Below are 22538 nucleotides of genomic sequence, written 5' to 3' on the forward strand. Positions count from 1 at the left end.
GTGATGTCATAAGATTGCACTACCACCAATCCTGGTAGCTATGCATTTCAACAGAATAGCCCCTTGTTGCTATTCTGCTGTGTTTACAGTTAACAAAGTTGGTTCTCATCCTCCTGAAGCCGTAGTCACTTCTTCAACCTAATAAGTGAACTAAAACGTGCAAACTGCAGATACTACATATGATGTTTTGAATATATTTATTTACCTCATTGGGTTTTTTACATTTGTTTATAGTGGTAGACCAGCAACAAGAGTCTGGTGGTCCTGTCGGAAAGGGCTGTCTACCTGCAAGGTTAATATAGCTAAATATAGCGTACACTTAAACTGATATTGACCTGACCCTATCACCCTGTTTGAAGTTGGAGCTGAACATCAGCTCCATCACCAAGAAGGCTCAGCAGAGGATTTACTTCCTGAAGCAGCCGAAGAAATTCAACCTGCCAAAGACAATGATTTTCACTGCCATCATTGAGTTCATCCTCACCTCCTCCATCACCATATGGTACACTGCAGCCACTGCCAAGGACATGGGCATACTGCAGTGTATCTTTCGCTCTGCTGAGCACGTACCAGTCACTAAGCGAATTCCCTGTATGTATAACGTACTTTGCAATAAACCTTTTCTGATTGTGATTATTTATTTTTATGCATCTAAAAATACGTTTTGCTGCTGCCCATGTCCACAGAAGTGCATTGAAACATTGTGTTTTGGGTTGAAAGATAGTATTGGTTTAAGGTTATATAAAGACACTTTAACAACCTCCACCTTTTTTTAAGGGAAGTCATAATTTGCAATACCTCAAGAGGCTCATGTCATTTAAAAGTATCCAGCCTGAGGACAAATAAACCATCTGAATTTTAAATATTATAATGTGCTATCAAAATGGTTGTGAATGATATATTGATATAGATTAATCAATTGACTACTACGCTGCAATCTATCTTTAATAGATTATATAGAAGTTTGGCCATTTCTGTTCAAAAACTTTCCTCATATAGTCAGAACTGATGAAAGCTAAGGAGGATGCATACAAATAAAGAAAACTAACGTGAAACATTTAGCAAAATTGTATGTTTGACAATAAACAAACAAAATTATGTACATCTTGATTCTTACTGCTTTTTAATGTGTTTTTTCCATCAGAAATAGTAAAAGCCATATAATGTAGCAAACCAAAAAATGACAAAGCTCTATACAGGCATAGTAGCTCATTCACACACATTCTACAGTCCAGACTGATCTGTCAAAGTGGGCAAGACGCCACTGGAGTTTCCGTCTCGGCAAACAAATGGCGAACATTCAGTTTGAAGTCGAGGACATCCTCTTTTCTCAACAAGCATTTTGTAGGCAAAAATAAAGATTCTTCTGTCAAGACATAGTCATCACGTGAAAATCAAAAACCTGATCTGGAACGGGCTAGTTTGAGTCTGACTTGAGGGTACTGTGTACAGATTACAGTCAGCAGCGTTAGGGTAACAACTTGACTAGAGCATGCAGGCTCTTGCTAATAAATAATGGAACATTCTGGTCATATAAAAAGCCCTGTAAGTGCTGTTTTTTTTTTTTTTAAGGAAATCTGAGTCAGAATGTAGGATCCTGAACTAACCCTTTTTTTAATTAGTTTACATCATGCTGTCAAGTGGCCCTAGAGCATCAGGCATAAAGGAGGGAGTTGTAATCTCTACTATTAAATCCTAGAATGGGACTTTAAAGGGCACATATCATGCTCATTTCAGATTAATTCAGGTTATTCTAATGAGCCTGCATGTGACATAGGAAGGGGAGCCAAACCTGAAAAGCTTTTTTATTACATGTTTTCTGATCTAAGCAGCCCACAAACCTAAATGTTTATTGGCAAGCACTAAAAGTGTGTTTTTCATGATTTGGCCCCCTTTAGAACGCAAAAGAAAACTCACTTTCTAAAAAAAAAAGCGTATGTATTAACATTAAAGTTAAAGTTAATTTTGCAAGTGATCTGATTACTTAAACTTTACCCTTTGACGTGGCAAAATCACAGCTAAAACACTGTTAGAATAAAAGTGGTTCCTTTTGTAATGATCTTTCCTCACCACAGGAGGGCAGCAGCTACTGACTGATTTGACTAGTTTTCCCACAGACCCATGCTCAGATGCTGCAGAACTACAGGAACTAGTAAGTCTGCCTCCACACATGCAATTATTATGACATGAAATGGGTCTGTCAATGTCCATATCGGCACTTTTGACAAGTAGAAACACACAATTAATACTTCAACATTTAAGTGCTAAACTTGGACAATGTATTTTCTTGGCAGGTTTAAGTTAATAAAAACAATAGTGTTGGCATAACTTTAGGATAACTCCAATTTGGACTTAAGTAACAGCAATCTTTCATACAAAATATTTTTCCCCTCTCTTAAAAACAAAAACAAAGCCTCCCCTAGAAAACAAGAATGTTAACAAAAGGAAGTAATGCTGTGAAAAAAAAAATACATTTTAAAATACAACGGTTTGAAATGCACACACTTTACACCTTATATATATGTCAATGCACTTGACTTTAGCCAAAATAAAAAAGCTATCTTTTCTTCTCACTTTCAGTAATCTTGATGTATACTTTATAATACATGTATACAAGATAACAGAGCAACAAAGCAAAAAAATAAATATCTTAAGTCACTGTTTGGAAGTTTTTTTATATATATATCTATATATGTATATTTATATGTATAGCTTACTTTCGGGTAGGGTGTGAGTGTTAACAGTATTGTTCGGCTGACGCAAAGAGCTTCTTTCTATTGACAGAAACTTTGAACACAGAAAACTGAAGAGCAGTATAAGGCCCTGATCAGACAGAGCTGCTTTTAGCAGCGTGTGGCAGATTTCTAAATTGTTTGCAACGAAGGAGAAGTGTTGCTGAGCGCCACACGTCGAGCTGAAAAAGATTCAACTTGGAGCGGGTAGAGAGGGTAGTCCTTTAACCCCAAGGTTGGCGGTTTGATCCCTGGCTCCTCCTTTCTGCATATCGAAGTGTCCTTGAGCTAAGACACTAAGTTGCTTCCTGGGCGCTTCGCCCAAGGCTCCTTAATGCTTAGGATGGATCAAATGCAGAGGTCAAATGTCATGTTTGTCCTGAAGATTGTAATAAAGTTTTTTGAAAAGCGTTCTTTCTCATTGTGGTGACTTTTGCTGTATACCCAGAGCCTGGGTATGACTTTAATAACTGTAAATAGTTAGCAGAGGCATCAGGCCTGGAGGCTAATTGGTGTGGTAGCCTGCTTGAGAAGTTGTTTTCATTCATTTAAACTGCACCATTAATAACCATAAGTTAGCGTCCAGTTGGTGTTAAGCTAACGTTAGCACTCATTCTCACCTGCAAAACGCTCTGTGTCTGATCAGGGCTTAGGCGGACAACACTTCTCTATGAAGATCGCCCTCACAAAACAACGTTCAGCCCTTTAGTATTGAGCGAAATAGCTCGGCTATGTGCTGCGCAGACTCAAAGGAGAATGACAGCAGATGGGAAGCTAATCCTCTTCTTTACTTGTCTGACCAAAACAATGGAGAGACCTCAGGATTCAGTGACTTTTGCTGTTCACTTGAATATCATCGATGCACAAGAACGTAGATTAAAACGATATAGTCAGACTCTAGCTGTACTTCAGAGGCATAACATCTTTTGCATCTTCAGCGACACTACTACATTGAACAAGTAAAGACCTGTGGAATTTTGGAGAGCAATCTCATTTCCAAGTTTGGCTATTTGCATATTTACGACAGCCTGGGAGAGTTTTATGTTCTTCTTTTTCTTACAAAGCTCTGCATTACAAAAGAAAGTCAGGCACCAAATGTCATCTAGAACAGTCCTACTCATAAAGCAATCTAGAATATTTACACTGACCACACCAGCTGCAAAGATGTCCGAAAACATTGTTTGCAAGATGGCAACGGCGCATAATTGACCTACAGTATCAGTACATACAGAAGGAAACAGTATTTTTGATTAAGCAGCCATATTTGTTTTACAAAAGAATACTTCCAACCATCCGACAGTGGCACGCTATACACGCCCTGGCTACTTTTTTTAAATCTTTGGTTGACCAGTCAAAAGCCTGATAGATTTACAATCCAACTTTATATCACACAACTTGACTTCTTTTTTTTCTTTCTTCTTTATAAAAAAAAAATGATCAAAAATGAAACAATTGCTAAAAAATAACATTTGCAAACACAATGTCATTCCCTCTTCCCGTTCATGTGTTACCCTGCCAGGGAGATCAGAATCGCCTCCCCTCCCATTGTCACACACAGCCACACCCCTTCCCTGCACTTCCTCTAGTCCACTCTGGAGTCCGTCCAAGAAGAAAAGCACATGCATGCAAGCTGCACACACCCAAACACACCACACACTCTCTCTGTCTCTCACACACAAACACACTGAGACATGCACGTAAATGTAAAAGAGCGGAAGAAATAAGGTGGCGCGTAAAACCAAATGCTAAATTGTCCAAAACAGAAAGTAAGTGTCCGTGGCTAAAATGAAAGAAAATAACCAAAGGTGTTTTAAAAAAAAAAGTGCCAGGGGTTTGCTGACAGCGCTCATCGTTTCTGCAAGGCGATCATCTTCGAGACAAAGTTGACGATGGCGTTGGCAGGCTGGTCAGGGTCCATCTCAGCGAAGAGGTGGCTGACGTTGTCCGTTGTGCTTCCCTGCTTACGTGCCACAAACCCGAACAGCCTACAAAGACACCATCAGAGATGTATTTATAAAAAGGTGCCATGGTTAAGCATTGGACTGTGTCTACATGTCAATGGACTAATAATTTAATAAACTGAAATTATATATATTGGAGATTTACATTTTATCAAGATTCAAGCTAGTTTGTTTGCCATTAGGTTCTGTCATTCAATAAAAAAAATATTATTTATACAAACAAACTGAATACTCTAAAATGAAATCAGCTTGAAATATGAGACATCTAGTCGCACAAAGTGATACATTTTTTTTTATAATGGGGGATAGTTGAGAAGAATGTTGCAAATTTCCGGCAAAGTTTTAGATCTCAGATGAGACCAGCTGCAGGTAATGGGATTTGTAGTTTTGAAGCCTGCCGGGAAGTTTTGATGTGAGATGCAGATGTCTAGAGAGCAATGAAGCATAAAATAAACAAAAAAAATTTGGCAGCTTAAAAGATAGCTTTGGTATCTTTCATCTTTTTTTCTATTTTTTTGTGTCAAAGTGAGTAATAGAAACCACAGTTTTTGAAAAAGGTCCAGTATTGAGGGAGACACTGCAGACAGAAACATTTTATTTCCCCTGTAGAATCCTTTCCATAATGTTGACACTTATATTATACACACTGATAACACTTATAGTAACAATCTGAGCCTGTCAGTGGCTAACATAAGCTTTTAGTTGACGTACTTTTAAGGTGAGGACTTGCCCCAGAGTATTAAGCAACTGCTGTCTGAAGCATTCTCCCTCACTACTGGAGCAATTTTAAAACCTTTTGTCCTTCTTTTTCACTTAGACACAAAAGTTGAAAAATACCAAAGTTACCCTTTAACTTGAAATTGGTGTTAAATGCCCTGAAGGTATCATTCAGGGAAAAAAAGGATACAACTGCCTACTTGAATATTACTTGGTGCTTAAATCATAATGTGTGTCTGATTAAATAGTTTAAACCTTCTTTTCTCGGACTTTGGATTTCAGATGCAGTTCCCTCTGCTGTAGTGGTCAGTCCGTGGTGATAAATTGGATGCAGCCTGTATTCATACTGCTTAACCCAAACAGGCCATTATCAGCGGTGCTGCTTTACTTCTATTTTAGCTGTGCAAAACCTGACTTTTAGTTATGGCAAATGTCATTAGACTTAGTGAATACCCCCTGCCATGCTTCACGTAACCCCACCATCCCGCTTGTTCCATAGAAATATAAAAATCAGCAGCACTGTCATCCACAGAGGTTTACTTACTTGGCCGTTCCTCCCTCAGGCTTGTTCCATCTGTAAAGATTTGAAGAAAGTATGTGTCAGCATTTTTTAAAACAGCTGCATTATGATGCACTGTGGACTTGCTGGAGTCGACTGCATCAAAGGAGTGAAACTCAGGACTCACACAAACAATAAAAGTATATTTAAAAAATACAAATAGTAGACAAAGAGCCTTTTTCAGATTTTTAAAGTTTCTTGGAACTCATCAGTAGCCAAAAACAAACCACTATTGGCATTTTATGGAATAATTTTCATGTCTCTGTACTCACTTTCTGTCTTGTGGGTCAGTATCGCAGAACGTGACTGTGTTGGTAGGATAGTGGCGTCGGAAGAAAAGCCTATAAAAGCAGCAAAAAATATTGGTTAAAAGAAACAAAATACAATAAGAGAAAACATGGTGAATTCGCAGATGATATGCTTTTCTCTACATCAAAATTTGTTTAATCTGGAGGAAGCACACATCATTGTGGTTATAATAATAGCATGACCAATACCTTCTTTCTCCCAGGAAATTTAACCAAAACCTCAACTCTATTGGGTAAAACATGTGTCCATGGTCATCGTCTGCCTCTGTTTAACCAACAACTTTATCTGTCTCTGGGTTTGGATAGGAGACCAGTAGTGTCTGTGGTTTATACAGGAATGTAATACTTTAATAACATATTGGCTCATAGTTGTTTTTTAACATGTACTAACAGAGCAAAATCAACTTGTCAGCGCTATCTGGTGGACAGGACTCGGTGTCTAAATTCCTTTTTATGTATATAATATAATTTATGTTCTACAATTTCTAAAATGATAAGCCCAAGTCAGTGTATCGTTGGGGGTTTAAAGTATGGTTTAGTTAAAGGTTTTATTCATCTTGGCACCCTACACATCTTGGCACCCTACACAAAACAAAATTGTGTAATCATTTATTTAGTCAAGATAATCCCATTCTGATTTTGTATCTCATTTACAAAGGGGTGCTGGCCAAGATGGCAGTTTAAAGTTTTACACATGTACCACATAAAAATACAAATAACAGAGCTAAAAAACTAAACAGCGACAAGTTAAAAACAACAGAAAAAAAATCAAAATTCACTAAGAAGAGACAACAGACTTAGTATTCAAATCAAATTAAATCAATCAGTGCTCAAATATCCTTAATCCTGCATGCTTAACAAATAATTTGTCAAACAAGATGATGGTCCAAAAACTTTTAAAGTGGGTTGTTGATTGAAATACTGTAGTGAGTAATAAGACCCTGATCCTTTAATCCTGTGTTAACAGTTATATAGTGCCTCTGATTGTGTGCAGTGACTCATGTTGACACTTGCTCTTCAAAAACAAACTTATTATCTTAAATTCAGGCATCCAACTATTGTCTGCAGCAAAACTTCCTTATGCCAGGCCGTGTCTATCTTGTGAGTCAAACACTACCAGCGTTCGGGTGGCATCCAGACTTACTTTCTCTGGTTGTCGGTCAGTGTGATGCCTTGCGAAGACACCTTGAAGTGCACAATGGTTGCAGGAGCTGGAGAGGCAGCAGCCAGTGTCTCAGATATCGCCTTGGCAACAGCCTGAGGGCCTGTCAGGGACTCCATCTCCACTGAGTTGATGTAGAGCACGTTGCATGCTGGGAAGAGAGCAGACATCCAGATCAGACAACACAAGAAATGTCAAATGGAACTGTCATTCTGTGAGGGAAAAAAACTATACAAATTGTATTTATTCCAAAATGCTATTAATGTTTGTTTTGATCTATTCATGCAAATATATTGATTTCCTCTCATTAGATAACATGCTGTCCGCAACAAAGCTGAGGTCAAACCGCTTTAGAAACAAATCCATCCAATATCATTCCACATGAAACATTTTGCCTGTTACAGACAGGAAGCTGGAAACTAATGTTAGGAGACAAAATCTAAAAATACGTCTCAGGAATTAAACAGGGCCATCAATAATTCATCTTAATTTGTGCAGGTTAAACATACACGGGCAGACATAAGGGATGCACATTCCAGATGGAAGTTTCCAAATAAAAGTGCACAGGGTTTACCATGGGAATCAGCAGGGGCCCTCTGCACTGGGATAACAAGGATGTCATGTTGTCAGAACAAGTAAACAGTATGATTCAGGACATGTTAATTACATGGTCGTTAATGTCCTAGAATCTCAAAGCTGCGCTGTATTTGAGTCTCAAAAAACTGAGACCGTCACAGGATCGCTTTTAGCAAAGAGCATAAATGAAAGTGAGTTTATGTTGTACCTGCTCCTTGTTTCAGCCTTTCAGCCACTGGATTTGGTGCGGCTACTTCTGGAACTTCCTCGAGGAGATCTACATAAAACATGAAACAGAGGAAGTTACCAGTTTTGGCATCATTTTTTGTTTTTATTTAGTAGCACAAAGGGCGTCTGTAATGGGTTCATCATCAGTTCCTTCACTACACATCAGCATAGGCCTATTACTATGTTAACTAAAGGTTCCAGTCTCACCTCTGATCTAATATACAGTATACACAATAAAGTGTATTTTATGGTAATCAGTTATAAATCACAACTAGCCACCAAAATATTATATGGAAATGCCTGAAACAAAACTAATTTAAAATTTGGGGCAGGAGTTCTTTTTTTCAAAGTTAATATTTGTAACTTGTGAAATACTCAAAGTTTTAATAAATAAAAAAATGAGCATTTGAATATCAATCCCTCACCCAGTGTTACCTTAAATTCGTAAAGTAAAATTTGTTTTTCACGTATTCCTTCAAGGCGAATAAGAATCAAAAAATTAAGTCTTGATGAGTTGATTAAATTATAAGCCGCGTTTAAACAACAGCAAAATATATCAAATCAATGAAGGGCTCATTCTAAGCTGACGGAAACAGTTATGAATGTTGGGTTCCATCTCTGCTAATAGATCTCCATAATTGCTAAACACTGGAGCTTTAAATAGTTAGGTTTTAGCGAGAATGCATGTGTTTGGAAAGTAGTGAGCATACGACTGGATAAATTAGCTTAGGGATATACTGCCTGAGATGTGTGACTTTGTAAACGGATATAGTTTTCTTCAAGAATTCAAGGTAACACAGGGTGAGAAACTGATATACCAATGATTGTGGGTGAAGCATTCCTTAAAAATAGAGCCCTTAACTGTAGAAAGCCTGTTAAGGTAAAGTGATCAAACTGTACTCGAACACAACAGAATCACTTCAAAATGCATAAACGTTAGCCGAACACACATGTGGATCCACAGACCTGTGGTTGGGATAAGTAGTTTGCAGGGTAGGGCCAGTGGTGTGATAGCATGTTGGTAGACCAAGGCGGACAGACAGCCTGTCAAACAGACACAAGACACAGTCAGAGACACGCATTGGAGCCACAAAACAATCAGCACACTTCCCCTTTAATAATTCCATTGTGACAAACAAAAAACTGACACTTCTGGTTCTATTCCTGTCAGGAGGAACATCACTTCCCACGATTCATCTTTTTAGGTCGGATGGAATGAGTTAAACAAACAAACTATTAGTAATTGCAAAAAAACACTCATCACCATTCTGTTGGTATTAGTAGATGTAAAACAAAACAATTACAGACAGCAACTTCCCACAGGGAAAAAAGTGAGGAAGTGAGTTATGGTCTGGAGCAATACAAAAGTTTATAGAAGACAGCTTGCCGTTTGCATTTGGCAGAGGAGACAAAAACACGCAGGATAAACAGTCTTGCAGTGTAATTAGTGAGGAGAACATGACTTAGATCACTGCAGTCAGTCAGTAATTATAGAATTACGGTAGTATTACATATACAGATGCACAGAAAGGAGCATGTGACTTTTCCTTCAAACTCCTTGTGGCTTCTCCAAGCTGTCAGTACACATGTGAGTGTGTGTGTTCAGGCCGTACCAAAGTAAGGCTCGTTGGGACAGCCCTTCAGCTTCACTCCTTTAGGGCTGCTCTCGATCAGGAAGTGCCTCACCAGCTCGTTGGTGCTGTCACCTGCAACAAACCAGAGGGGGCGGGGGTCACAGCTGATTAACATGGAGACATCACCTCATATCTTTGGAATCAACTTTAAGTCTGTCTCCACCCTGAACAAAGAACACAGTAGCTCTCTACTGAAAGAGGAGCTACACAAAGCAGTGGAGTAAATACCTGTTGCATTAGTAACTTGTTCACGTAAACATGCATCCTGCCCCCTACCTTTCTTGTTCTGATGCACCGAGGGTGGAGGAGAGGCCACCTTCATAGCCAAGCCGTAAGCCCCTCTGAACGAGTGACTGTCCCGGATAACAAAGGCTCCAGGCTCCCTCTCTCTCAGCAGGCCAATAGCTGGAACACAGTAGGCATTCAGTTACCTCAGACTATAACAAAATGAATTGTAAGGGTAGTGATAAATCTCAACAGGTATCAGATGTATTGCCATTGAATTTTATAAATATATTAAAAGGTCCACAGACAATTAGTCCAATTGACTAAGGTGATCCCCTGACTTTTCCTTTAGTGGGACCATGGGATTGACATCTGGTTTGAAGCAAGGGGTAACCTTAAGGTCTGAAAAGTGAAGCCAATGTGGAAGTGCCTTATATTATATTATATATATTATAGGGGCCTTTTCTCAAAGTCTATGAGAAAAGGCCCCTGCTCTCACTTCATGGTCTCAATCAAGTCTATTTCAATAAAGCATGATGTTTATTAGGTTTATTATGGTCCCATTTAAAGTAAAATATACATTAAGCAGGGTATGCTTTAGGGTGCCTTATTACAATCTGACTGGCTGCTAATTGATGTAGTTTATCAGAGATGGCTAAGAGCTAAATAAAATCTGCAGTCGCTTTACAGGACATAGTTAAAACTTAAAATAAAATATGGCACTAATAAAAAAAAAAAACAGGATAAGTGACAGGCATAGCATTACAGTTCTTATGAAATATCAGTTTGTTAGGGACACTGGCAATGAACAGCCTTTTGTACTGCACTGGCTACTTTTGGGAAACAGACTAAGGAGGTCATAGAAAGTCAGCTCATTAAAGGATTTAGGTGAACCAAAGAAAAAGGTAGCAGAAATTTTAAAGAACGACCAAGAACAAAGGCCAAAGTCAAGTCCTGACCCTTTGTTTAAAAAAACTGCAAGTCAGTCTGTATTTCATTACCACTACAACTTTTAACAAAGCCACTTTGCTTTTGACGCGCTATTGTAGAAGGAGATGAGCTTCAGATGAATTACTTCACTGTTTAGTTCAAGGCCTCGGCCTATCCACATGTGATAGTTTAAGGAAGGAAGATGGAGGAGATGAGCAACACATGCAGATGTTCCCTAATTCTCTACATGTGGTGTGGCTTTTCCTCTGGAAGTGCATGGCACTAAGTATAAACTTTTTGTGTGTGTGTGTGTGTGTGTGTGTGTGTGTGTGTGTGTGTGTGTGTGTGTGTGTGATGTCATTGCAGTTGAACATGTGCTTGCGTTTAACATGATATAATCCAATACTGGCCATAAGCAAATGCAGATGGGGCAGTCAACAGCCACTGACCTCACAACCAAACACACACATACAGAGATGTGTGTGTACCGGTGCATGTGCACATGTGATCATGTAATGTGATAATGAGTGTTCATTATTGCGTATATGTGTTCATATATTTATGTAAAGTGATTATGCTAATGCTTGTTTGCATGAAAGTTTATGGAATGACTACAAATTTAACAAAAGCATTAAAGTTCAATCATCCCAAACACATTTTAAATGCTTCATAGGAATACTCCACAAGAAATGGTGGTGACGTAGTTGAAAAGACGTATTTAAGACATCCATTCAACCTTTTCAAACCAATCCTGCATTATTATCCACTTCTATATTGTCTGACAGTATTGGAAGGTGGCAACAATCTTTTTTTGTTCTTCTTGCTAGCAAGGTTGCATGCTGCAAAGTAAACTCCACCTTAGAAGCGAGGTGGGTCTTTGACATTCAAAACATAGGTTTGAGGTGGAATATTCCTAGACATAACTGTCTAAACATTTTGACACACTGGCACACACTTAACTGCTGATCCCCAGCAAGGCACCAGAAAGTAAAATTTAAAGGGCAAGAAAAGTTACAATACTTGTTCCAAGGTCATTTAAGGGAAAGTTCTCTCAGCATCTCACCTTGCTCCCTGGAAATGTCTGGCTTGTACCAGAACTTGGATGTGTCTTGGACAAACTTGACATTTAGCCTGCTCTCAGGACTTCCATCTGCAACAAAAAACAAAATAATGTCAAAGAAAGGAAGTGACAAAGAAGGCTCAAACAGAGAAGGACTCCAAAATGTGTCTTCATGTCACTCCAGATAATATATGTACTTACCGGACATGTTGAACCTTGAGAAGTCAGAGAGGGTGTGGAAGTAGCTGGGGTTGCTTCCTCCACTCATCGGAGACATTATCTTCCCGTTTAGCGTGCCATAGGACAGCGCTCCGTTTGGTCTATCGCCACTCGACATGCGCCTCTTCTCTGGAAGCTGGGGCTGGAAACCAGGTGCTGGGCTGCCCTGCCGAAACCCTACACCCATCCCCATCATTCCCCCTTCTTGGTAGCCTGCAGGTGAGATGGGGAAGGAGGGAGTGGGTGGTCCCTGGTAGCCCGACGAGCTGCTCTGTCGCGACAGGTTCCCATGTCTCTCATCTGGGGTGGTGTAACCGCTGTGCATTGGGTGACGGTCCAGACTGGGGCTTCTCTGGGAAACCTGCGACATAGACGGGTGACGGCCCAGAACTGGACTTCCTTGGGGGTGTGTGATAGATGGCTGTCCGCTGAGCACGGGGCTGCTCTGTATTGGCTGGCCCAGGGACGGCTGTCTGTTGAGGACCGGGCTCCGCTGAGCTCCCTGAGACGGACAACGACCAAGAATGGGACTTCCACTAAGACCCACCATACCCACATCAAAGCCGTTGGCTGGTGATGTTTGCTGGCCCATGATGGAACTCTCCTGAATAGGATAAGAGCGCTGCTGGAGGAGGGGGTTGTAGGTGGAGCCAAGGATGTTGGTCCGATGCTGTGCATGGGGACTTCCGTGGCTCAGTGACGTCTGGGAGGGTTCCGGGACGGGCGGGCTGGGGTCTGAGGCCCCATAGCTGCCCAGCAGGGCGTTGGGACCAAGGTAGGATAGCGTCGGGGTAGTGGTGCCAAAGTAGGAAGAGGTCGGAGAGCTGGAATCTAGGTAGGAAGAAGGGGGGGTATTCAGGGCTTGATATGAGGGGGTGGGAGTGGGGTAGGCACTCTCTGAGGCCTGGGAGCGGAAGCCCGAATCAGTAGTGGGTTGGGACGGAGTGCTAACGCTGCTCTCTGCTGTGGGGTGATCACTGGAAGAGAATTGAAAACGTAATTAACCAGTTGGAGTTTTACACACATCATAACTGTTTATCTGGACGCATGACTTTGCAGACTAAAAAGCATTTAAGGGTTACTTTGGTATTTTTCAACACTGCAGACAGCAGTCACTAAATGGGCTGCAATGTAAATTCTCAGGGTAACTCCTCACTGTCAATGTACACCCAATTGGACACAAAACATGGTAAAATGTGTCCAGGTAAAAAATAACACAGTTACCCTTTAACCTTAGTATATTTTTACCTATTGCATTAGAAAATAGAAATATCTGAATAGAAATAATAAATAGGAATTACAATTTTGAGCGATTGATGGGGTATATCCTTGCAAAGCAGAAGCCACCTATGGCTCCAAATGATGATGTACAAGTCATATCTATGTCATATCAAATCTATTCAACAAATTCACTCATTTCTGGTCTAAGATCAGGCCTTGGACAGAAAATAAAAGAGCATGATGTATTGGGCTCACCCCTGAGAGATCTGGATGGGGCTGCTGCTGGACAAAGGTGGGTTCAGTGTGTGGGAGGTGGGACTTGGACCTCTCTGCTGGCCTGTAGTCTCTCCCAGCGGGCTGAGGCTCCGCGGTGACGTCGGCTGCTCTCCGCCTGCCGCTGCCGACCTTGCAACAGACTCGACATAGCTTCTTGGTGCTGAATGAGAAAGAGAAGAAAAAGTTTTTCCGTTAGCCACACATGTTATTCACTTCTGCTGTTCTGTCCGTATTTGTTATTCCCTCTAGCTTTGTGGCGTTGTAGTTGTGTGATGGTGATATTATGCCAATAAAAAATGGCGAAAAAAGTGAACACAAAATGGCACCAGATTGAAATAATATGCTGTAACAGTGTATGTTGCCGTGAGGGTGATTGTGACTCTTTTCCAGACAAAAAATGAGTACGGAAATGTTTTTTCCACACAAGATGTAAATGGACTGCAACTGAGCAAAAGGTGGTGAAAAATGGGGAGGAGGAGATTTAAACGTTGATGATCCGTGGCATCGTAGCAGCAGTCTTACCTTCCTCCCCCTCACTGCTCTCATCTTCTGTGGAGCATCATTGGAGATAATACAGAGAAACAAAATAATGTAAAGGAACAGAGGTACAGCAAGGGACTTGGGAAGAATATCTTTTTTCTGTGCCATACTCATTTAAAATGGTGTGTGTGTGGGTTTTCATTCCCAACTCGTCACATACTGACGCTTGGTCAGACCACTTGGCGTCAAACTATGACAATCCACTACGGTCACAGTAAACTCATGGTTAACGTTGTCAATTAAAATGGAAACCATAGTTTAGGATTAGGCAACAAATCAACTTAACTGGTTTAATTGGCTGCTAATTATTAAGTTTATTATCAACTCAAATGACCATATAAATGTTATAAATGCATTTTTGTGTTTGTCAGCTGTTCATACTTACAAAATAAATTAAAAAAAATAGGTTTTAAAAAAAAAGACTTAATAATTTTAATTTTAAACTTAAGGTTGTGATTCCAATAAAGTAAGTGTTGCAACCAACCTGAGCCTGTTTGATTGAGGAGGATTTCTGCTGGGTTGTGGGGCTTCAAACCCAGTGCTGACAGTGGAGTCTTGGCAAGTCCAGGAGGGGACCGACCTAAAGAGAATAGGACACTTATCACCACACAGCATCATACATCACTAACATCTTGACAGCTGCTTCCTGTTGACACAATCTACCATTGATTTATCAATTTTTCACTTAATTAGAAAATGATGCAAAAGTGTACAATTTTTTTTTTCTTAATTGTCATTATTTCCATATGGTCTGCAGTAGTTATTCTTAAAGACTGTCTTGCTCGCTTAAAGTTGACCTTTATTCTTAATAATCATATTCTAACACACAGGTAACAGCTGTCAAGACAATACAGCATCAACACAGCTTAACACACAGGAGCAAAATGTCCAGAGGGGTGCGCTCATGCTCTGATGGAGGGGAAAAACATGCAGTTGACTTATAACAATGTGACACGACCTCAATCTACCAACAGCAGAATAAGGTTTGTGTCAAACACAAAGCAGAGCCGGGTCAAACTGGATAAAGAGTGTTTGGTTCTCCAGGAATCTGTTACAGAATGTTACAGAAGAACAGAATAAGTAATCCTCAGTTTCTTACATTTTCTACATTTGTAGACTCTAGTTTGTTTTAGTTTTACATTAGGAAACCTAGTTGGTACTGTCAATCCTTTTCTGTCCATTATTCTGAAACCCAAATAGTCCGAAGGATGTCCCATCAGACAACTTATCTGGCCAACAGCTTGTTATCCTGAAAACAAATGGCTATTGTTCTGAAGACCCATTGCTCGGAAAATATACACTCTCCTTGCAACAAACAGAAACACATGGCTAATTGTTATGCAGAATGACATCATCGGACCTTCCAGATTTCATTGCGTCATATTACTCGTTGCCTTTGTTGTTGGGTTGGGTTGGTTAGGTTTAGGTTTAGGTGAGATGTAGGAATATCAGGGTAAGCCAACCAGAGGCGGGTCATACCTTGCTCATAGTAGGGAAAAAAAAGTACAACCGGATGGTTCATTCTGGATAACAATTTGCAGAGTTTGTACTTTCAAAGCAATGGGCCTTCGGAATGATGGGAGTTTGTTTTTGTGATAACGGGCTGTCGGACAAATGGGCTTTCAGTCGGATGGGACATTTTTCAGAATAATGGGCCATTGGAACAATGGCATGGCACCATGCTAACATCCTTATATTCCTTTGAATCAAATCTTGCGACAAAGTCATTACTGTCCATAAAAGAACAGGCACTTTGATACAGTCTCTGCTACATTAACACTGGAGGGAAAGATCAGGAGTAGAGTGTGTCGCCACAAGAGCCTCTGTCATATTTAGACCTGTTCTACTAGAAACATCCAAACTATAAATGTGTTTGATTCAAGAATGTGTTCTGCACCACTAGTCTTCTTTTAACCATGCCAACTACTCCTATATTCCCCTCCAGCGTAAACACAAATAATGATGTGGGGGGAGGGGCAAACTTTTGTGATAACAAACACATATTGCTAGCACAATTACCAAAGGACAAGACATAAATGGCTGGGTAATTAAGACTGCTGGGGGGGTGCAGGCAGGGTGCTGTTTGTGGTGAAACAAGGCAGCAACAGGAACCAAAACACAGATGACAACAGCAGCACAGAGAGCAGCAGCAGCTGAGAGAGTGGAATGTCTTTGTGTTTTAAGTGTTTGGGTCTATGGGTCAGTGTTTGTGCCTGTGTGTGTTGACATTGATTCTAATTTTTGACTTTGTCAGTCCATGAAAGTGGAGGTTATTCACATTTTTTTAATACCGCAAATATACTCTTGAATATGCCTGATGTGTGTCCTACATTGTGTTCATTGTGCTGCCAGTGCTGCTCTCATGTGGCTCCCATGCCAAAGCAGTGCAGAACTGTGATAAGGGATGGGTAAAGCTCACTTGGGTAGAGGGAAGGGACAGGGATGGGGGGATGGGGGTTCCACTTGGCTGACATTGTGGGACAGTGGTACTCCGGTAGAGAGACGTGCATCCTCCACTTACCAAAGAATCCAAATAAATTCTTTGTACTTGCCACCTAGATGCCCCACATTTAATCGTGGGTGGTGTTTGGGCGGGGCAGGCAAAGTGAAAACTTGGAAAGTGTTTGAGGACTACTACTACAACACTATTCAAGATAGCTGTGTAATGAAAATAAATCATAGATGAATCTAGTGTCATGAGCACTAATCAAGTCTAACCATGCACCTTTAAGAAGTTTTGCAAATAACTGCTAAATTAATCTTAGTTAACTTTATTAAACTTTGAAAAAAATAATAATCTAGTTTAGAGTTCTATTTAAATCACAAACAATGAAGAAAACCATGTGATTTCTCACAAACGCATATCTTACGCAATCTCAATGTGTCCCAGTTAATTCATTCAAGATTCAAAATTCTAAAGGTTACAACTAAGCATCGCTGTGGAAGCAGTGTTCCCACTTTTGAGGGGAAGGAGGGGTGTTGCTTCACAGAGCAGGTTTTAAAAATATGGTTTGACTTTTTATGACTAGCTTTTATGGGTGTGCCCTGGGGGAAGATAGGCAAGAGGACCAGATGAGATCATTGGTAGAGTTGGCCAAAGACACGTTACCTAATACAAGACTCTTGTTTTAGTGTGGAGTGCATGTGAGACTGCGAGAGGCGGTTGGAAGAGGGCGGGAGGTTGGGATGGTATCTGTATGTTTTCTATTTTCCAGACTTTGAGTAAACATGTTTTTCTTGTAAAATCATTTTATAATTTGTGTTACAGTTATACTGAAAAAAAGACTCTACACTTGAATCAGTAACACCAAACTGACTTGGCTTTTTTTGGTCTCTTTTCATCCCCTTTTCTTGTTCTGCATCTACTGAATGATGACTGCAGACATTCTTGAAAAGAAAAGATTGGATTCAGTCTTCAAGAGATGTGACCACTCAGGCATTTTGATGAGCTAACACAAGGCTAGAGCGCTGCAATGTCCCACTCGTACATTGGAAATGCAGCCCATTTACAATCTGAATGAATATGGTAATAGTAGGGATCGTCACTGCTTGGAATATGTGGTACCCAATGAAGTACATAAAGAGAGAAATGAATGTAAGTCAAGATAAAGTACCTTGAGCGACTGCCAAGAGTCTCAACACATGATGGAACCTTTTACACCTCAAGACTTTTCCTACACCAGTTCAATATCACAAGTTACTCTACTTTTCTGTTCTTACACTTTAAAAAAAAAGAGAGACATCCATAGGTTGATGAATTGTAGGTAAATCATTACTCAAATAAGCCATTTAAAAGTGAATGTAAATACAAAAATCTAAAGACTAATCTCAGAATAAGAGTGAAACCATTGTTAAATACAACCTTCAGTTAGGATTTGATGTAAATCGTGTTTTAATTTTGAATATCTACTGTAACTATGCCTGAGCTCCACAGCGCCTTCTGTCAGCCGGAGGGGGGACTTACACAAGTTGAAGTAAGGGGTTTGCGGCGAGACGGGGAAGGCAGGGGTTTGGGGAAACACCTCACCACCAACTATGGGTGTAGGACTGATGGGGCCACCATCCATCTCCTCGAAGGCCTCTCGGTAGCTGTGCATGTGTCTCTGAGGAGTGGAACAAACACACAAGTCAGAGGGCAAACAATGTATGTTGTCCCACAATGTATGTGCAAAATATACGCTCTCTACCTCCTTAGGTCGTCCTCCAGGGTTCATCGCTATGGCGTTGACAAACTCCGGAGAAACACAGCGGACGGGAGACCGAAGTGGGACATCTGCAGACGGGTCGTCGTCAGGACTGTTCTGGTAATGGCCGTCGCTGGTGATGCGATGGCGGGGAAGGGTTGCAGGCTCGTCCAAGGACACTGCACGGGACAGGACACCTGACATGACACGCAAGTTGACTGTTAAAATTCTGCAAGGGCTGGTCACTTCTGCTTAATCACACTTATTTGTTCCAGCAATGCCATCACCATCATTAGAGGTTAAGGGTTGTCAGCCATTGTGAATGCTCACCACACAGGCCATCGTGTGCACTTTGGTTGTGGTTCTCAAAACTTTTGAATTTAACATGCACACAAACAAGGTTAATGAATGGTTAGCTGCTGATCAAACTGAAACCTATTGGATGTATCTCATTAATTAATAAACCCACTCAATGATATCCCCAACAAAACACACAAACTTTTGTGTTTTGTTTTTAAGTGTTACAAATTAAGGGAATACCTTGACCTTGGAAATAAGTTACATAAAAGTGACGGCCAACCCTTCTAGCTTCAGCTGAAATTTAAAAAAGCAACAATTTTTTGGAATGCCAAGAATGAAAATGTTCTCTCACACAAATAATCAAGACTTTCTGATACACTGGTGCAAGCTGTATGTTTGTTAATGCATAAATGCGGCCAGATCTGGCTGAACCTCAAAGCGGCCAGTAAGCTCATTTCAGTTAATCTGGTTTGAACTGAGAGAGAGAGAGAGCTACCAGCATAAAACAAACACGATTTGAGTTAAGAGTTTTATGCTAATATGCAAAGCCATTGACTGGCGGACTGAGGTAGCAAAGGATGAAATGCTTGCCAAAGCTACACGGCCAATGTGAAAGACTATCACTGGCTGAACTGTGCTTTGGAACAAGATGAAGGTTAATGGGAGAAAAAAAGGGGAGAACAATAGGTTTAAGAAACAAGTGGGAAAATTGGGTAAATAAATCGTGTGGTGTGGTTTGTGCTGAGGCAGCTTACACTGTGCCTGTTTCTAAGGGTTACTTTCTAGATGTTTCAAATTCACTAAAACAGGTGGATGAAAAATATGTTGGATGGACCTGAAGTTCATTATTGCTTCTTTCTTAGAGCTTCTCTTTCACACCTACATGAGAACATGCCTTCGCAGAGGTTAAATGATCTCATAGGAAAACTGAAAACAAACAAAAAACTGATAGTGACCTTAGAAATGGGACTGACTTTGTCAGTTTGATGCTGGCTGACTTTTCCATCATGTAGAAACAAAAGACACCCTACGAGCCTGTTATGGAAATGTGAAAATATTAATATCCCCTTCACTCAGCCTAATTTTGAAGTGAAGGTGCAATGACCTGGCCAAAAAGCTGCGGGGAAAATTTATAGATAGCAGCTGTTGAACTTCAAACTGTTAAACAGTTAGGAATGAAGGTGGCTGCCATCGCCACCACAGTTTTAAAGCTGAGGCTTTAGAAAGGATTTTCTATAAGTTTCCGTACCTCGAAGTCACCTTCTGTTAATAAATCAATGTACTTATTTTATATGTATTTTTTCTACAAAAAAGAAAGAAATGAAATAAGTGGGAATCATGCCATCTGTCAGAATGCTTGGTGTTGGCGAGGTGTTGGTTAAAAAAACTTGGAACCGACAGCTTTGCAGAGCATGTATGCAGTCAACACCCCCTAACAGAAACACACCCACCATTGCACCGAGCCTAGAAACTGAGAACCAGATGTACCCACGATGCACTGCTCAGAAGCAGAGTACTGTCAAACACTGCGTTGTTGCCTTAGCAACTGCTAATGGTTTCCAGCTGGGACGGCTGGAGATTCTCAAGAACTGACTTTTCTCAGCTATTTAAAATCCAGGCATCATGAGGATAAGCATGGGGTTGATTCCAAAAACATCAACTTGAGAGGTGATCCAGTGTCTCCATATGTGCACACCTGCAACTGGGCGAGGTCATCTAAGGTAAGAGTGAAGGGGTTGCATTCCTGGCAAGGTAGGTTCAGATCAATGAGATAATTGTATTTTATAGTTTCCTAATAGTCTTGTGTTAAAAAAAAAATCAAAATTTATGTAAAATTGCTTGTAGAACAGAAACTTTATGATGACGTTCATTCCAACTCTACAATACAAGATCTACTCTGTTACATTTAACTTTGACATTGTGTTGCATCACTAAAAAAGGGCCTTTAAAACCGTACAGTCCTGTCTGCATTGTGGTGGCTTTCTCCCAGTGGACACATAGGGCTTTAGCGATGTTTCCAATGAAGACTGTGGGGTCTCTCCTAGATCTGGTGTCCTTTGTCTGGCTTTGTAAATCTTCAAAATAGTGTGAGGGAAAAAAACAGCCTTGAATGAATCCAGTGTATCCTAGCCTCTGTATTGTTCCCAGAGTTTGGCAAAATGGATCTTGTGACATGTACTCTCCTGGCAAGGGACAGAGCCTCCTTTGTGCCTCCCTTGTTTAGTTCTTGTGAAACTTTAACATTATCCATTTGGGATGGTTGAGGTAATTCCCTAATCTTGAGGTAGAAAACTGTAACTCAGAACAAGCAGGAATGAAGGGCGAGTATGTATGCAAAGAGGATGTAGTGGTTAGTTTGATGATAATGATGATTCTCTACAAATCTGACGATGACAGACAAAAATGTGTTACGTATGAAAGGGAGAAAGAGGAAGTGAAAGGAAGGGAAAGATGACTAGCTGCAGATGGGCCAGTCAGTTATTAAACAAGAAATGAGAAAGGATTAAAAGCAAATCAAAGCCCACTGCACTCCAAGGCAAAGCAGATACAGACTTGAACTTTGACTACTTGAAGGAACACTTTGTAAAAAAGGACCTCTCCTTTCTTTTTAAGTGTTCCTTCAGACAGGATGGAAGAACCAACCCGGGAGGGAGTGAGAACGGTGGTGCTCAGACTGAGAAGAAGTCATGCTGGGGATGACACTTTGGACACGAGCCGAGTATTCTGGGTAAACAGACGGATGATGAGAGAAAGGAGAATGATGATGACAAAATTGAAAGGAAAAAGAAAACAAGCAAGACGAGGTCCCGCCTATAAAAAGAACATAAGGAAACTGACAGATATTTTCCATGTATATAAAAAAAAGCTGGTTCCTGTTATCAGTTTGGAAATCAACCTACAACTCCAACAATTACAAATGAAACAGTTTTGTCTGAATAAATCATTAAAAAAGGAGAATTTCTATGATAGAGGAAGTAGGATGCAATCAGACTAGGGTCTCACTTATCTAACACAAACATTATACTACATTTCTAAATCATAACAGTGTTAAACTACCATTTCGTATTGCGTAATGTTGACAATTGCTCAACATTTAAATTGCAGTAAAATAAACCGAGCCATATTGTTGACTCGAGAAAAGCTTGTTCTGGCAATAGTTATCTGAGGGCTCAGCTATCACACCGTTCTATGTTGACTTGCTTGCTGCTCTGCAGGATGTCTGATGTGCTTATCTAGGAACAGTCAACCTGCTGGACTGGAGAGAACACTTCCTGTTTGAGCCCGGTTGATGGGGACTGATGAGATGACATTCAGGAAACGAGATAAGGACACAGCAGTGTTTTCCGAGAGACATGTGTGCACAGGGCAGGGACAGTGGCATCAACATTACTCTTCAGTACATGTTCTGTCCTGCCACAAAATTAAATATTACACACAATTGGTACATTGAATAATGCTTAGTATCTACTTGTCCAGAGCCCGTTTGGCCGATTGCTTGGCCTGTGGTATTGATTCTTGCAAAACAACTTAACACTTCAATACAACTTTGATTGTTTGAACAGTTGTCAAGAAACTCTAAGGACAGGCATGCATACAAAGAGAGACTACTTCTATTTTAGTTAAACAGTTTGATGTATGTGGAATATGAAACTTGGAATATAGCAATGGTAATTGAACAACTGGGTGATAGTTTTGTCTCTACTGG

At 40.3% G+C, this 22538-nt stretch overlaps 1 protein-coding gene across 5 annotated transcripts in view; it reads right to left on the reverse strand.

The window, feature by feature from the left end:
• Window positions 1-1106: 1106 nt before the first annotated feature.
• The window catches only part of tns1b (tensin 1b), a 163835-nt gene continuing 142403 nt past the window's right edge, over window positions 1107-22538 (reverse strand). For 4 of the 5 annotated variants that reach the window (XM_054614700.1, XM_054614703.1, XM_054614704.1 and 1 more), the window contains 14 exons: window positions 18536-18729; window positions 18313-18451; window positions 14833-14928; window positions 13788-13968; window positions 12294-13288; window positions 12096-12182; window positions 10154-10282; window positions 9857-9949; window positions 9210-9287; window positions 8224-8292; window positions 7422-7590; window positions 6242-6310; window positions 5955-5984; window positions 1107-4717 (listed from right to left, as the gene is read on the reverse strand). In XM_054614700.1, coding sequence (XP_054470675.1) covers window positions 4579-4717; window positions 5955-5984; window positions 6242-6310; window positions 7422-7590; window positions 8224-8292; window positions 9210-9287; window positions 9857-9949; window positions 10154-10282; window positions 12096-12182; window positions 12294-13288; window positions 13788-13968; window positions 14833-14928; window positions 18313-18451; window positions 18536-18729 — 2468 coding nt within the window. In that variant the 3' untranslated portion in view covers window positions 1107-4578. The remainder of the gene's footprint in view (window positions 4718-5954; window positions 5985-6241; window positions 6311-7421; window positions 7591-8223; window positions 8293-9209; window positions 9288-9856; window positions 9950-10153; window positions 10283-12095; window positions 12183-12293; window positions 13289-13787; window positions 13969-14832; window positions 14929-18312; window positions 18452-18535; window positions 18730-22538) is intronic. The other variant, XM_054614701.1, reaches the window with a different exon arrangement.

The sequence above is a fragment of the Anoplopoma fimbria genome, chromosome 16, assembly GCF_027596085.1.
Source record: "Anoplopoma fimbria isolate UVic2021 breed Golden Eagle Sablefish chromosome 16, Afim_UVic_2022, whole genome shotgun sequence".
NCBI classification, from domain to species: Eukaryota; Metazoa; Chordata; class Actinopteri; order Perciformes; family Anoplopomatidae; genus Anoplopoma; species Anoplopoma fimbria.